The sequence below is a fragment of the Aotus nancymaae genome, unplaced genomic scaffold, assembly GCF_030222135.1.
Source record: "Aotus nancymaae isolate 86718 unplaced genomic scaffold, 86718_ANA_hifiasm-v0.15.2.pri h1tg000004l, whole genome shotgun sequence".
In the NCBI taxonomy this organism is placed as follows: Eukaryota; Metazoa; Chordata; class Mammalia; order Primates; family Aotidae; genus Aotus; species Aotus nancymaae.
This window is the reverse complement of record NW_026988415.1, coordinates 41,024,474-41,041,982: the sequence shown is the minus strand read 5'-3', so window position 1 is coordinate 41,041,982 and position 17,509 is coordinate 41,024,474. Positions and strand designations below refer to the sequence as shown.

General features: G+C 32.7%; 1 protein-coding gene across 1 annotated transcript in view; it reads left to right on the top strand.

Annotated features, from left to right (window-relative positions):
* Window positions 1–17,509, top strand: part of RADX (RPA1 related single stranded DNA binding protein, X-linked) — a 57,457-nt gene that overhangs the window by 17,644 nt on the left and 22,304 nt on the right. The window contains exons 4-11 of the mRNA XM_012451668.2: window positions 2,864–2,972; window positions 3,174–3,265; window positions 3,371–3,493; window positions 6,751–6,855; window positions 7,970–8,134; window positions 9,538–9,698; window positions 10,578–10,747; window positions 12,212–12,285. Of these exons, the coding sequence (XP_012307091.1) occupies window positions 2,864–2,972; window positions 3,174–3,265; window positions 3,371–3,493; window positions 6,751–6,855; window positions 7,970–8,134; window positions 9,538–9,698; window positions 10,578–10,747; window positions 12,212–12,285 (999 nt within the window). The remainder of the gene's footprint in view (window positions 1–2,863; window positions 2,973–3,173; window positions 3,266–3,370; window positions 3,494–6,750; window positions 6,856–7,969; window positions 8,135–9,537; window positions 9,699–10,577; window positions 10,748–12,211; window positions 12,286–17,509) is intronic.

The window sequence follows — 17,509 nt, the reverse complement described above, 5'->3', positions numbered from 1 at the left end:
GAAATTCTACCAAACATTTAGGGAATATATCATTCTAAAACTATTCCAGAGAATAGTCTAAGAAAGTATATTCTCAAACTCATTTTTTGCTACCAATATAACCTTGATAATCAAAACCAAACAAGAATAGTATGAAAGAGAAAAATTATAAGTCAGTTTCAGCCTTGAACATATAAACATATATAGAGATATCCTGAATGGAATATTGGCAAACTGCATCATGTGAAAAAAAGATCACGTACTGTGATGAGGTTGCATTTTTCCTCAGAAATCAAAATTGGTTTTACATATAAAAATCTGTGTCATCCACCACTTTAACAAATTAAATAATGAGCATCCTAATAGATACACAAAAAGCTTTTGTTAAAATTTTGCAACCATTCGTTAATTTCAAAAAGAAAATAACAAGAGAAGGAACCTTCCTTAAACTAAGTAGGGGGCTGAGCATGGTGGTTCATGCCTGTAATGCCAGCACTTTGGGAGGCCAAGGTGGGAAGATCACTTGAGGCCAGGCATTTGAGATCAGCCTGTGCAACATAGTGAGACCCTGTCTCTACAAGTAAAAATTTTAAATTAGCCAGGTGTGGTGGCATGCACCTGTAGTTCTAGCTACTCAGGAGGCTGAGGAGAGAGGATTGCTTGAGCCCAGGAGGTTGAGGCTTCAATGAGCCATGATTGCACACCACTGCATTCCAGCCTGGGTGACAGCAATACCATCTCAAAAAACAAACAAACAAAAACTAACAATGAGTATTTACAAAATCAAAACCAAGCAGCAAACACAGTTCTTAATGAGGAAAAGTTAGAAACATTCCTTTACAAATGGGGAAAATGGATGCCTCTTATTATTGCTATTTCTATTTAATGCTGTACTGGCTGTCCTAGCCAGTGTGAGAAGACAAAATGCATTAAAGGTATAAAGATTTTAAAGAAAAACGCAAAACTCTTTATTACTTGCAAATTAAATTTTCTATAGAGAAAATCCAAATAACTCAAAGTATTAAAAATAATAGGATTTATTATCCTTACCAAACTAATACAGGAACAGAAAACCAAATACCACGTTCTCACTTATAAGTGGGAGCTAAATGATGAGAACACAAAGAGGGGAAGAGCACACACTGTGACCTACTCGAAAGTGGAGTGTGAGAGAAGGGAGAGAATCAGAAAAAATAACTATCAAGTACTAGGCTTAGTACCTGGGTAACAAAATAATCTGTACAAACCCTTGTGGCACGAGTTCACCTACATAACAAACCTGCACATATACCCTGAACCTAAAATAAACATTTTTAAAAATAAAAATTAAAAACAATAAGATATTAGCAAAGCTACAAAAGAAGTCAACTGATTTTGTATATTCCAATAATAGAGAGTTAGAAATTATAATTTAAAAACATCATTGACATTGTCAACAATAAGTATAAGATGTCTAGAAATAAATATAAGAGATGTGTAAGACCTGTGCAGAGATGAATATGACACATTATTGGAAGACATTAAGAAAGCCTTAAATAAGTAGAAATAAATAAACTGGGTAAAGACTGCATTTGCCACAACATAATCAATCAAGAATTAATATCCAACATATAAACAACTCTTGCAAATAAATTTTTTAAAGACAAACAATTTAATAAAACAATGGCCAAAAGACCCAGGAGTTTCACAGAAGAGAATTTATGTATGAACCGTAAGTATATGAAGTGTTGTTCAATATGATTAGTAATAAGGGAAGTACAAAATAGGACCACAACAAATTGTCATATCACTAGACTGACCAAAATACTAAATTTGGCCAGGTTCATGGTCTTACAGAGCCCCTGAGACTCAAGTGCTTTGGGAGGCTTATTCTAGAGTATACCTTGAGGCCAGGAGTTCAAGATCAGCCTGGGCAACATAAGGAGACCCCTGCACCATCTCTACTCTACCAAAAATTAAAAATAAATAGCTGGACATGATGGTTCTAGCTACTCAGTAGGCTAAAGCAGGAGGATTGCTTAAGCCCAGGAGTTCAAGTCTGCAGTGAGCCATGATTGTGCCACTACACTCCAGCCTGGGCAACAGAGTGAGACCCTGTCTCTAAAAAATAAAATTAAAAGAAAGAAAGAAAAATTTGACAATACCAAGGTTTGGAGAGGATGTGTATCAATGGGAATTTTTACACATTGCTGGTAGAAACACAAATAGCTTCATTACTTAAAATGATTAGGGATTATGCTATAGAGCTGAATATTTACTTACCACATAATCCAGTGTTTCTACACCTACCTATAATATCTTAGAAAAACACTTGCCTGTGTGCACAGAGAGACATATAAAACAATTTTTTAACAACCCTATGTACAATAGTAAAAACCTGGAAATAATCTAGATGTCCATTAACACAACAATGGATAAATAAATTTTAGTTAATAAATTGTAGTATGTTAACACACTGGAACATTATTCAGCTGTTGAAATGACAAGAAAACTGCTACATGCAGCTAGATGGATGCACTTTATTAATATAATGTTGAGTGAAAAAATTAGTCATAAAATACTGAATGTAATTCACTCATATAAAGTTAGAAAACAAGGCCCAATAGGATTTCGTTTGGGCAAAAACGTGTAAGTGATAAAACCCTTTTTAAGTTAAAGAAATGATAGAACACAAAGTTCTCAAAGTGTGGTTAAACTGTTTAAACTGTGGTGCAGAGATAAGTGGATATGATAATGGAAGTAGAATAACATTGATAATAGTCTAGTTCTTGAGTTTAGCGATGGGTTCAAAATGTTCAGTCTACTATTTTGCTGTTTAATATATGCACATGTATATTATGGTGTGTATTAAACAGCATTCTAAAGTAGTATATTTGTTTTTCAGAAATCTGCCTGAATCTTCGAGATCCCCCAACAAATATAATTATTGTTCCAGAAAAGCAGGTGAAACCAGAATGGAGACTGCCGAAGTTAAATCACCGATTTACCACAAGGTAAAACAGTTTCTTGTAAAATGTCTTAAATACTAATCTTCAGTCTTGGTTACTGAAAAACAATGCATTATAATTTGCTCAAAATCTACCCAGAATTAGGCTATAGCAATTATGTAGATATACATTTTCAAAATAATAATTGTAGAATGTTTTTTCCCTGTTTAAAAATAAAATATCAATTTAATTATTTTACCTTTTTAGATCAGAGCTGGATAATATGCCAGAAAATTGTATCTGTGATGTTATTGGCCTTTTAGTTTTTGTAGGAAGGGTCCAGCGGTCAAAGAAGAAAGGTAAGCTTTTAAAATTGAAAATCATAAAAAGTATTTCAGTAAATAATTTGTGTTCATATGTATATAACAGTTACCTTCATTTATTTTAATACTCTATTCATATAGAAAACCGTGAAGATTTTTGGTCATATCGCTGGATTCACATTGCTGACGGGACTTCAGAGCAACCATTTATAGTGGAACTGTTTTCAACATCGCAGCCAGAAATCTTTGAAAATATTTACCCAAGTATGCAATTTTTAACATTTTCATTTTATGTTTGGAAGTAGTAGAATTAACTTTTCAACAAAATAGAGGAAAGTGACTTACAGAAGTGGCATGGCATTGAGTTGGCAAATTCGAGCAGTCTGACAGCATGTTTCAGTCTTTTCTGTATTAATATCGTATTTAGTATTACAGACATTAACAACCATTGGTTGTCTATTCAGAATTAACTTGGGATTGAAATCAGTTTTTCAGAAAACAGGTCCTCTTATCAATTCTCACTGAAAAAAATTCAGACATTAAAAAAAGCTTAAGTTTCAGTAAGACTAAAACATAGGCAGTCAATTCCATTTGTTTCCATTTGGAAATTGATTAAGTAGATCCCATTAAAGACATCAAACACTTATATGGCATTAATTGGTAGATGATTGGTGGACTATGTAATTACATAATGACAATGGTAAGTATGATTCCAGTTGAATATTAAATTAATATTAAGTTAGTGGTGTTATTTATACCAGCTGGTGAGTATTTTACTTTGGCTTACTTCAGCATTGACTTTCTCCCCCTAGATTCATTCAGATACAAAATTATTTTTTCCATTAGTTTTATTTACTTGAAATATTATAGGTTTGTCCTATTACATATTACATATAACAGGTTAGTCTTCAGCTCTATTATGATAAGGAAAAATTATATTTAATACTTTTCAACAGTTTCAGTGAATATTTCCTTATTTAAATTTAGAACATAAAGCTATTTTAGATATGGTATGACATTTTATTATTTTCCAAATGAATAAACGCTAATTGTTACCTGTGTTAAATGCTTGGCCAACATTGAAGAAACGTTCAATATTTACTACATCCAATTTTTTTTTTTTTTTAAGGTGGAATCTCACTCTGTCACCCAGGCTAGAATGCAGTGCCACAATCATGACTCACTGCAACCTCCACTTCCCAGGTTCAAGAGATTCTCCTGCCTCAGCCTCCTGAGTAGCTAAGACTACAGGCACACATCACCATGCCTGGCTAATTTTTGTATTTTTAGTAGAGACAGGGTTTCACCATGTTGGCCAGGCTGGTCTCGAACTCCTGACCTCAGGTGATCTGCTCACCTCAGCCTCCCAAAGTGCTGGGATTACAGACGTGAGCCACCGCACCCATCCTACATCTATTTTTTTTTTTTTTTTTTTAACTAGCAATAAGATAGACATTGTAAAACACCAGGAGACCTAGACACCATATATAGGGCTGTTCTGCTGCCCCTTTATTCTCTATACAGAATAGTATTACACAACTCTGCTTTGTTAGATTCCACTCTAGGTTTGTGAGATTAAATTGTAAAAATATATCTGAATAGAACCAAACCTTACCCCAACTTTTGGGGGATGGAACAGAAAGAGAGTTGTGGCCAAACCAAGGCATAGATTTCCAAGACGAGTGTACTATAAACTCTGATATAACTTCCTTTAGGGCATAAGTAATTGAAAGTGATGACTTCTGGTGATAATCCCGTTGCCTAAATTTAGGGGGGGGTTTATTGCCAGGTTCCTTTTTGTTTGTTTGTAACTACTTTAAACAACAAGCTAACAAGAATTTCGGATAAAGATTTCTCACAGAAACTTTGCCAAGCATATATATTCTATTTCTTGTGATATTGTGAAATGTATCCCTCTAAAGAAGGTATATATGGACCTTGGTGAGATTTATTCTACTGTAATAGTTGATGGCGGTCACAATTTATTTTCATCTTTTGACCAAGAGTGAAGGAAAAAAATCATTAAATTAATGTTAAGTATTAAGGGGGCTTCGGGGCTATGAAGAAGAGCATGGCCAAGAGTCTTCTGGAATAATACCAAAATTCTTTGGTAGTAAGATTTTTTTTTTTTTTCATAAGAAAAGTTAAGAACTAAGGGTGACTAATAATTGTGTGTTTACCGTGTACCAGATGCTTATAGATATTTTCTCATTTTGTACTCTCAATTACCTTTTAAAGAGTTGATGTTGTTATAAATTTTCAAGTCAGAAAGCAAAGATCCAGAGGGAATAAGTAATTTCCTGGATTTCATATAGCTAGGACGTTTGAGATCTGAATCTCAGATTTTTAGTGGCCATGAATTTAGAATTAGAAGTTTATTTTTTTCTAAGTTTATTTTATTGTTGTAAGAACACATAACATGAGATCTACTGGCTTAACATATTTTAGAGGTTTCTTTAATATTCCTATATTAACACCTTTAGCCATTAATACTCTTATGTTTGTAGTTTTTGAAATAAAGGAAAAATTAAGATCATTCTTAATATAAATTAAGATAATTCTTACCATTTGAACAGATTTTCTTTCTTTTCATTGCTAAAGAATAAAGAACTTAGTAAATATGAGACATAGCAAATGAATTTATAGTTGTGCTCTGGAGAAATTTTTATCCTCAATAAGAACTTACCTTTGTGTGATTATAAGAATTTACATTTATTTCTTCATTTCCTAGTTTGTAAAACCATAAGTGTTTTGGCATATAATGAGTTAAAAAATTTTTTAAATATTGGATTAATGAAACTATAATAACTAAATATCCTGTTAGATAAAAGCAATTGATAACTTTTGAAAGTAGTTGAAATCTGAAGACACTATACTCTCATTTTTAGATATTCTTTTTAGCCTATCAAGTTAGCAAGATGAAAAGAAAATAAATCGATGATAAAAGCCCTGTCATTGGCCTTAAATTCTAATTAAGATAAATACATAAAAGATAAAAAATGCTTGCATAAGCAAATACAAATCAATAATGTATAGCTCTATCTGGTGAAAGTAGTTAGAGTAATTCAGAACTTAGTGTTAGCTAGGGTTAATCAGTGAAACTATCATGGAGAAACGAAGCTTTTTTTTCTCTGTAGGAATTAACTATTCACACTCAGTTGTGTACCCAGTTAAAATGACTTGCACTCTTTATCTGTGCAACAAGCAAATGACTTTAGTTAGGTGCAACTGTTGTACTTTCTGAAAAAAGGGGACTCTGACAAAAAGCAGACTAGTGTTAAGTCCTTGTTGCTCCTAGTGTGGTCACAGGATTGGCAGCACTAATAATTGCCTAGGAGATTATTAGAAATGCAGAATCTCAGGCCCCACCCTAGACCTACTGAATCTGAATGTGCATTTTAACAACGGTACCACGTGATGTCTTTGTTCATTAAAGTTTGAGAAGCGCTGTGTCAGATCCTGATCTTGTTATGTTCTTTTCGAAATGCAAAAGTAATTTCATAAGTATTTTTATTTTCCAGTGGCAAATTTTGTGTGTACACAGTTGAAAGTTGTCAGAAATGACAATCAAGTACCTAAACTGCTTTACCTCACCACTACAAATGAGAGTGGAGTGTTTATTACTGGTGAGTAATTTCTTTGTGTATATTATTAAAAATATATTCTCTCTTCCCAAGAATCCTCAGTACATATTAACTTTCACATAATAAGATTCAACTACAAGACAGCTTTGTTTTGACTTCCTTTGTTACTATAAGAATGTTTTAGCAAATAATTTTTGGCCTATCAAATATATTACTTATGGATTACTTATGATTGAGGCAATGATTTTGTGACTCAGTGGAAAATTGTATTTATATCCTTCAGTCAACTTTAATTCCTACTTGGCATAGAGAATGTAGATGGTCATAAATTGCTTGATAGACTGAAGACCTGGTTAGGCCTGGTATCAAAATATGGATTCTGTTAACAATATTTTAAAATTCTAAATGAAAACAAAAATGAGTGGTGAATTTCAGCCCCAAGATATTATGTTTTATTTATATAGCAAGAGAAGTTTCATTACTTGTCTGCAAGTATATTATTTTTTTCTATTCCCTCCAATAATAGGATCAAAACATTAAAGAAAAAAGTTTCCAAATGAGAGAGTGAGGAAATAGTTTGGAATGGGATGTTTACCAGACTGTTACCATGTTCGTAATTAAGAAATTTGTTAAAATTTCTTAGGAAAGGTGTAACATACATCTTTGTCAATGCATATATTATTTTATAAATACTATCAGATGTGAATATGGCACTTTTAAGTATGTTTTAAGAACATAAATTTAAATGCTGAGCCATATTCATAGCAAGTTTCTTTCATACATGATGCCATAATTTCAGGTTAATTCATAGTTTAAAATCAGTGATTTCAGGAGATGTCAACCATTTGGATATTTAGAAAAATTGAAATTGTTAGTTTTTCTTCTTCCTGTGATTTTTGGCATCCTATAGCTAGCTACAGTTTAGTCCACTTCAACTTTAATACACTGTGTGTCTGATTTCCTTCTTAGGATTTATATACTGTCTTTGGATAATCATCTGCTACATAGTGAATAAGTGAATTTGACTGTTTTTTCTTGATGATAAAAGAGTGATTGTTTTAATATTAAACTGTTTTTACACAAAAATATACATGCAGATTGTTACAGTGACATTTTTATTTCTCATTTTTTTATGATTTACCCTTCCCACAAAAAGGTCATAGAGGCCAGCCGTATACGTATGATGCCAAGGTGAAAAACTTTATTCAATGGATTAAAACGAAGTCTGATTCCGGGGAACAGAGGAATATGGTTATTGGTGGATATTACCCCTATCCTCCAGTGCCAGAGACATTTTCCAAGTATAGTAGTTCTATCAAAGGTACTAATGTAATTGTCAGTCCTTCCAAATATATTTGTAATTTATACGTATGGCATATGCTATTTCAATTAGTCATCTTTATTCTTTTCTTTTATGGGAGTGGACTAAAGTTTAGCAACATTCACTGATAATAGCTTTGTCTTAATGCATATCTAAAACTACATGTCACATATTTTCTATATAGTTTTCCTTATATTTCACATGGTAGTCTAAAGATTAATATTTTGGTTTTATCAGACTGGAAGAAAACAGACAACATAGAAGATGACTAATTGGAGATATAGGTTAAGTATTCCTAATCCAAAATCCGAAATCTGAAATGTTTCAAAATCTGAAACTTTTTTATCTTGTGTTTTATTCAAAGTGACACTCAAAGAACTACTCATTGGAGGAGTTCAGATTTTGGAATTTTGCATTATGGAAGCTGAACTGATAAGTATAACACAAATATTCTTATTTATGACACTCAAAGAACTACTCATTGGAGCAGTTCAGATTTTGGAATTTTGCATTAGGGAACCTAAACTGATAAGTATAATACAAATATTCCAAAATCCAAAAAAAAATCAGAAATCTGAAATCTTCTGGACCTATATATTTCAGACAAGGGATCTTCAACCTATAAATATCTTAATTTAATGTCACTGAGATCACATCTGACCTTGGTGTAGATCTCAACTCCTATGATGATACACAGAAAGACTAAAGATATCTAAAAGAGACACTGAGTGATTTGATATTCAGATATTGACAACTGTATTATGCTACTCTTGTGAAACGATATATATTGTGTTTAACAAAATTGAGTGCCACCTTTAAATTAAAAGTGATGCCAAAATAAATGAGATGCTGAATTTGGAACTGAAGTGCTGATGAGAAGCCTACTATTAATATAAAATTTAGTAGAATTAACATATGACAGCTTAACACAAGCATGTTCTTTTTAAAAAAGCTATGAGATAATTGCACGGTTTTGGAAAAAAAAGAGAAACTTTAAAATGCCGACTTATCATCATCTAAATATCAGCATCCTCTTATACATCATAATGCTAGCAGTATGTAATAGGGGTTGAAATAATTAAAATGTGCTTTTCTATGCAGTGGCTAGGTAACACTTCATAGTTTGAAATATAACATGTAAATTGCATTTACTATGCAAAATTTATTTTGCAAATGAAAAGTTGGAAGCCTGTATTCAAATTTAACTGATAAATGTATTTTGCCTATTTCATAAAATTGTACAAGAGAATGTCATATATAAACACAGTGTCTCATTAAGTTAATGTAATAAGTTTATAACTTTGTGTTGTGAAATTATATTGCCAATCGAATTCTTACTTTTATCATTTCAGTTCTTTAAAACTTACCAAGTTCTTTAAAACTTACAATTTACTCTTTTGCAGTTCAGTCGCTCTTGACAGCTATGAGTGAAGTCAGGAAGGAGATTGAAGACTTGCAGTATAGGGAACAAAAGCGCATTGCAATTCAGGGGATAATTACTGCTATAAAGTATATCCCCCATAGCAGTACGACTGAAAGTGCCTCAGCATCAGATACACTTCGGGTATGGTGCCAGAGAATTAACAGTATTTCTCTAAAAGCACTATGATCATGATTACAATTGGTACCTTTTACATTTTGTTCAGAACTCACGTGTATTGACTCTTAATGTAAGCCTAAGAGAGAACATTAGGTTGGTGCAAAAGGAATTGTGGTTTTTGCCTATAAAAATAATGGCAAAAACTGAAATTCCTTTTGCACCAGCCTGATATTTTTACTTTTATGTTTGTTTTTTAGGTTTTTTTTGTATCTTTTTTTGTATCATTTATTTGGGGGCAGACTAGGCCAATAATGATTATAACCTCTGATATTTCCCAAGGCCCTCAAACTTGGCATCCTGTTTTTGCATTCTGTGTAATTTGAGGCTATCGTGGGTGTTCTAAATTTCCAGGTGGTATCTATCACTATGTTAATTTCCTCCCTTTTGTCCAGGCCAGTACTACAGAAAAACTTCCATGGGAAGTTTTCTCTACATCTGGCATAGTAGTCTTACCCAAGTTCTATAACTCTTCTGGAATAAATGGTTTAGTATTATAGAAGTCTCCAGTTCTGGAATCTAGGCACAATCAAGACAAGTTAATTTCTCCCATTAGTTTATCTTTTTAAACACTATGTCTAGGATTATTAATATTTATATGGAAATATGTGTTTAATCCAGCTTTCAGATAGCAGTATAAGAAGGACTTTTATCTTCCTTTTAAAAAATAATTTAATAGCAGATAGGTTAGATTTAATCATTTTTGTAAAAGCACTGTTATGATTTTAAAAGTTTTGCCAGAACTCTTCATTATTAAAAGTGAATAAACTAAAATTATAGTCTTTTATGAGGTCAGTAAATTTTGTGAATCAGTGTAAAATGTTTTCTCTAAATTATTGGTTTTAGAATGCTAACAGACCGTCGACATCTCAAGCAGCTAGAGTAGAAAATCAAGAAAGAAATGCTAAACGGCATCATCATGATGAGCCAATGAGTTCTCAGTGTTTCCCAACTACGTCTACAAATTTGAATCTGAGCAATAAAATAAGAATTCTTCAAGGCCCACATACTAATCCGTAAGTCATTTATATTAAGTATATGTAAAATATATATTTTTTTCTTTTGGTTTATCTCTGTCTACCCAGTAAAATAAGCAATTATCATAGAAGCTGTATTGATTTGTTAGGGCTCCCATAACAAAATACCACAATTGAGTGGCTTAAACACAGAAATTTGTTGTCTCAAAGTGCTGGAGGATAGAGTTCAAGATCAAGGTATCAACAGCGTTGGTTCCCTCAGGGCTGCGGAGAGATAATCTGTTCAGTGCCTCTCTCCTAGCTTCTTACTGTGCTGGCAATCTTTGGATTCCTTGACTTGTAAAAGCATTACCTCTGACTTCATGTTCACACGGAGTTCTCTCTGTGTAGTGTCTGTGTTCAAATTTTACCGTTTCCGTAAGGACACCAGTCATACTGGATTAGGGGGCCACCCTAATCCAGTATGAACTCATCTTTACCAATTACATCTGCTATGATCCTATTTCCAAATAAGGTCATATTCAGAAGTCCCGAGGGTTAGGACTTCGTCATTTTCTTTATCCATTCACCTGTTGATGGACTCTTAGGTTGCTTCCAAATCATAGCTATTGTAAAAGCTGCTGCAACAAACATGAAATGCAGCTATCTCTTTGATATACTGATTTTCTTTCTTTTGGGTATATATCAAGCAAGGAGATTGCTGGATTATATGGTAGCTCAATTTTTAATGTTTTTAGAAACCTCCAAACTATTCTCCATAGTGGATGTACTAATTTACATTCCCACCAACAGTATATAGAGTTTTCCCTTTCTCCACGTTCTTGTCAGCATTTGTTATTGCCTGGGTTTTGGATTTATGCCATTTTTAGTGAGGTGAGATGATATCTCATTGTAGTTTTGATTTGCATTTCTCTGATGATCAGTGATGTTGACCGCTTCTTCATATGCCTATTTGCCATTTGTATGTCTTTTTTGAGAAATATCTATTAGAGAAATGTCATTTCTCATACAAATGTCGAATCTTTTCCCCATTTTTTAATCAAGTTATTAGATTTTTTTCCTTTACAGCTTTGTTTGAGCTCCTTGTATGTTCTGGTTATTAATCCCTTGTCAGATAAGAAATTTGCAAATATTTTCTCCCATTTTGTGGTTTGATCTCTTCACTTTGATTATTTCATTTGCCCTGCATTTACTAAATTTTAAATTTGTGTCAGAGAGAATAAAAATATTTTAATCTTCAATTCATATTTACTAACATTAAATGCTCCCTTTATTGGAATAATTCTTAAAAGAAAATTTACATCTATTGCAGTATTTGAGTTATATTATATATGGATATTTTTCATAATTATTAGTGTATTTTAATGCATTATTCAACAAACTTAACCTGTATATTTTCTAAATTTATTGAATTAGAATAAATTCTGAATAGAACCAATTAATATGTTTTTCATTTAAGGCTCTTTTTATAACGATTGGCTATATTCTTCTTATCCTTTATAGAGTTGCTGTACCTCAACCAGGAACTTCTGTACAAGCAAAGGGAATTAAACCAGGCATGCCAACCATCTTCAACTGTATGTTACTGTTTATTATTATTATTTATGAAAACTTTATGAAACATTATTGTATACAGATTACTATTTATTACTAAGCACAAGTAATACATGCTTAGAATGTATGCTTTGCATATAGTAATATTAGCTTAGGTCACTGTCAAAAATGTACTGATCAATTGGGTATCATCCCAAAAATGAAAGTAATTATAAACAAACTTATACTTATCAATTTGTTTCTTTAGTAATAGTATATCTCTTCTTCAAATGTACTATTTTTAATAGAAGAATAAGTAGGAAGTTTAACTTTTAATTGACAACAAATATGGTTATCTCTTAAAAGTAAATTGTATCTCTTTTCTTTGCTATTGGGTTGACTGGTTTGAACTTTGGCCTCATTTCTGAAGTGATTTCGTAACACAAATTTTTTCTGGGGGATTGTCCTTACAGTGGTCTGGTTTAAATCAGATCTTATCAGGTATTATCTCTCTGGACTAGACTTTTTAGCACTTTATCTCCTTGCTTTGTTTTTGGTATTGTTCTGTTTTTATCCTCCACCTAGACAAAAGTGATACTGTCATTTTATTGCATAGTGCCTTGTTAAATTTGATGTCTCAATGAACCTTTCAAAAGTATTTAAATGTGATTTTTGTTGACTGTTGCATGATATAAAATTGGGGCATTGTAAACAAGTCCATTCTAAACATTTTAAATCTTTTCAAAAACATAATACCCATCTGTGCTCACCTATTAGATTTATGTGGGTTAGCTAATAATACATTTTTATTCATTTCTCATGTCATGTTCTAGACAGATTATTCCCTACAAGTCTGAATACTTTGTCCAAAAGTTTCAGTGAGTGCTTTAGATGATTTCAGTAAAACAATGTAATCTTGGGGCTTCTGGAGAAAAAGATTATTATTCCCAGCTAAGCATAATTTAAAATAAAAAAAAAAGTTCCTCAGACAATGGATCTTACCTGGACTCTAAATTATAAAAGTGAAGGAGAAAACCATAATTGTTTCTGGGTTTTGTGACTGCTTAATATCCAAGAAAGCAATTAAATTATATTCTTCACCTTGTCAGTTTGGTGATTAAACTTCATAAAGATTTCTATATTAACATCTGCTAAGATTATCCCCTCTGTTTACCTGCAGGAGATAATATGGTGCTTCTCACAATTATATAATTATAGTACAAGCCATTTATTGAGCATTTATGTGTCAGGCACTGTGCTGAGCTTTATGTTCACATTTTATCCCACGGGGAGTGGTTATTCAAAATTAATCTCATCTTTTCCTTCCTATTCCTTGCTGTTTTGTAGAAAGCTTTTGTTTAACTGTAAGTTAATCGCTCACTTGCTAACTAAAATTGAAAGATAGAATTGATTGAGTCTTAGGCTAGAGAAAGAAAGAAATCCAAGAATAGCCTGACAGACCAGTAGCAAAAGGGAGAATTGCCTTCTGGTAAATGTGGTCAATTGAAAACTTGCAAAAGAAAAACATTATAAGTGTATAATCAAGCTCAAAACAAGAATGAAAAATCACCAAGTGCCAGAAACAAAAAAGAAATTTAAATTTAATAGTGAGTAGGAGCCAAAATTAAAAGTGTTCATGGGCATTTCAGAACTACATAGAAGCCTTAATTTTCAAGGGCTGAGGTATAATAACCACATGGGATGGAGAGTCCAGACCACAGGCCTCCTACTTGTGGAGTAGTAGAACTAATGTAAAGTTGGAAGGTTGTGGAAGGCCAGAAAAATTGTAACCATCAGTGTGGAGAAGTATCAAAGAGCTTCCTGTGTCTCCTGAGCAATGGGTAAGAAAAAGTCATCTGAGAGAAAGTGGAATCCCAGACCTGTGCAGCATGGAAGTGTAGTTGCAGTTCACATGACTAAAATGGTGAGGCTGCTGAACTAAGGAGTAAACACTATTATCTGGTCCAAAATCAGTGAAATCAAGACCCTAAGGTCTAGATAAAGACAGTTGTGAAACTTCCTGAAAGGGAGGCTTCTTGTAACCTAAGGTGCTTGGGATTCCCTTGGAAAACCATGTCTACAGAAAATGGATTCATGGTTAAAAATTACAAACTTCCAAAGGAAATTAGCTACTACCATAAGGCAATGTGATCAGATCAGATGGAAGAATTTATACCCCAGGAACTAGAAACACTAGCCCAATCAGAAAGAGGCTTTTAAACATATGGTTTTTATTTTTATAAATTTTTGTATAGAGATAGGGTCTCACTATGTTTCCCAGGTTGATCTCAAACTCCTGGCCTCAACTGATCCTCCAGCCTCAGCCTCCCAAAGCACTGGGAATACAGGTGTGAGCCACCACACCCAGCTCTAAAATAAACATGTTTAAAAGGTTAAATGAATAAATAAAAATCAGTAAGTCAGAAACAGATCAATTTGAAGAAGGAACTGACATATGTGAAAAAGATATCCACACACACTTATCAGTGGAGGATGAGCTGAAGTGTAGATAAACATGGATGAAAAAATAATTTAGTGTATTTGGAGACACTGAGGAAATCACACAAGAGAGTGGTAAAGAGTTTAGAAAGGTAAAATAGAAGTTGAGAGACATAGTGGATAGGATGAGAAAGTCCAATTTATACCTAATAAAGGTTCAGGAGGACAGAATAGAGATCATTAAGAAGAAGCAGTATCTGAAGAGGGAATTTTTTTCAAAATTACATATATATATATATGTATGTATTATTAAATTGAAGGATCTCAGTGAATTATGAGTAGAATAAAAATAATTTCTATCTAGACAGACATATGATATGTGACAAATGATACAGACCATGGTAGTGTACCGGCAGAGCATCAAGATAAACATCCTTAAAAACTACTAAAGATAAAAGACAGATTTATCTACAAAGAAAACAAAAAATAGATGGAAAAATTTTCCAACAACAATGAATGCTTTAGGCAGTGAAATAATGTCTTCAAAGTGTTGAGATAATACCTAACCTGGAATTTTATGTCTACCTAAACAATCTTAGGTATGTCTACCTAAGCAAGAGTGAGGGTGAAATAAAGATATTTGCAGATAGAGTCTAAAAGAGTTAGAACTTGTAGAGTTTCAGTGAATGAATTACTAAAGAATTCTGAGAGATGGAAAATGAAACCAAAAGGATATATCAGAATGTAAGAAGCAATGGTAAGCAAAGAAGTTGGTAACATATTGATAAATATAAATAAATATATGCAGCAGAAATTAATAACTATGGTAACGAATTATTTCACAAAATTCGAAACAAAGTAGAATGAAAATATTATTTAAAGTCAAATGGATAGAAAGATGAGAATTAAGGCATTCTAAGATTATTGTATCTTTATGGAAAATAGTAGAGATTTATTTACTGCACGCTTTGTAAATTTGAACATGTGAGTTAAAAATTTAAGGTCAAGCTGAAGGAATAGGATAGAATGTATAACTTCTGAAGCAGTACAGAAAAGAAAGGGGGGAATTATGAAATCTTTTTCAGGGCAGTAAGGGCAGAAAAAAAGGGGGAAAAAGTAAAGAAAAAGCATGACAAATATAAAACATGGGCTGAGCATGGTGGCTTATTTCTGTAATTCCTCCACTTGTGGAATCTGAGACAGGAGGATCACTTGAGGCCAGGAGTTCAAGACCAGCCTGGGCAACATAACGAGACTTCATCTCTATTTTTTTTAAGATAAAACACAAAATAATATAGCTGAGATAATTCTGAATCATCAGCAATTTCAATAAATGTAAACATATTAAACTTTCATATTTCAATCTTAAAAATTAATCCAGTTACATCCTACATATAAGAGACACACTTAAGCCTGGTGCAGTGGCATGCACCTATAGTCTCAGCTAGTCAGGAAGACAAAGCAGGAGGATCACTTGAGTCCAGGAGTTTCAGACTGTAGTGTGCTGTGACTGTGTCTATGAATAGCCACTGCACTTCAGCCTAGGCAACATAGTGAGAACCCATCTCAAAAAATACATAGTTTTTAAGAGAGAGACATACTTAAGCAAAATTATATGAAAGGCTGAAAATGAAGGAATGGCAAAATATATACCCGATATATACTAACCAAGAGAAAACTGGTATAGCAATATTCTTGTGAAGTAAATAGAATTTAAGGTAAAAACTGTAAGTAAAGAGGGACAATATAGAACATATACATATAAATGGACATTCCACTAAAACGATAATAACAATCATGAATGAATACAACATATAATACAATCTTAAAAAGGTAAATAACTTGGTAGATTTTAAAAGAGCAGTTGATGCACATAACAATCATGGTGCACTACTCTCAGAATAATAGAACAAGGAGACAAAAACATCATTAAATGCACACACATGCATACATGCTACTGAAAAGCAGGATAAAAGAAATTTTAAAAGAAGCCAGAGAAAAGAAAAAAAAAGACACGTAAGTCACAAAGGAGCAAAGACAAGCATGACAGCAGATTTCACTTAAGAAAATGTGTAATTGTAGTGCACACTTGTAGTTCCAGCTACTTGGGAAGCTAAGGCTGGAGAATCGCTTGAACTGGGGAAGTGGAGGTTACAGTGAGCCCAAATAGCGCCACTGCACTCCAGCCTGGGTGACAGAATGAGATTCTGTCTCAAAAAATAAAAAAAAAACCCTGTAAACCTAGAATTCTATAAATAGTGAATATAAGGCAATAAAGACAAAAGCTGAGATAATTCATCACCACAGTGAAAGAAATTAAAGGAAGTTCTTCAGTCAGAAAACATATAACACCTGATAGAAATTTTGGTCTAAATAAAGGAAGATAAAGCACTAGAAATAGTAAATATGTGGGTAAAATAAAATATATTTTATCATTTTTCTTTTAGATCAGAAATCATAAAAATTTATTGTGGAGTTTATAGTCTATATAGAAGTAAAGTGTTATAAAAAGTAGCATGATGACTGGAGGGAATATGGAAATACACTTTTCTAAAATTCTTACACTATATGCATGAAGTTGCAAAACATCATTTGAAGGTTGATTATAGTAAATTAATGTTGTATATTGTAGACTTTAGAGAAAACACTAAAAAAAATGTAGCTAGTCAATAGCAGAGTTTAATGAGATTGTTCTTTAAAACATTCAATCCAAGAGAAGGCAGGAAAAGAGAAAAGTGATCTAAGGAATAGATGAGTCAAAGAGAAAGAACAGCAAAGTAGCCAATTTAAGCTCTTCCATGGTTAATTACAGGCATACCTCAGAGATAT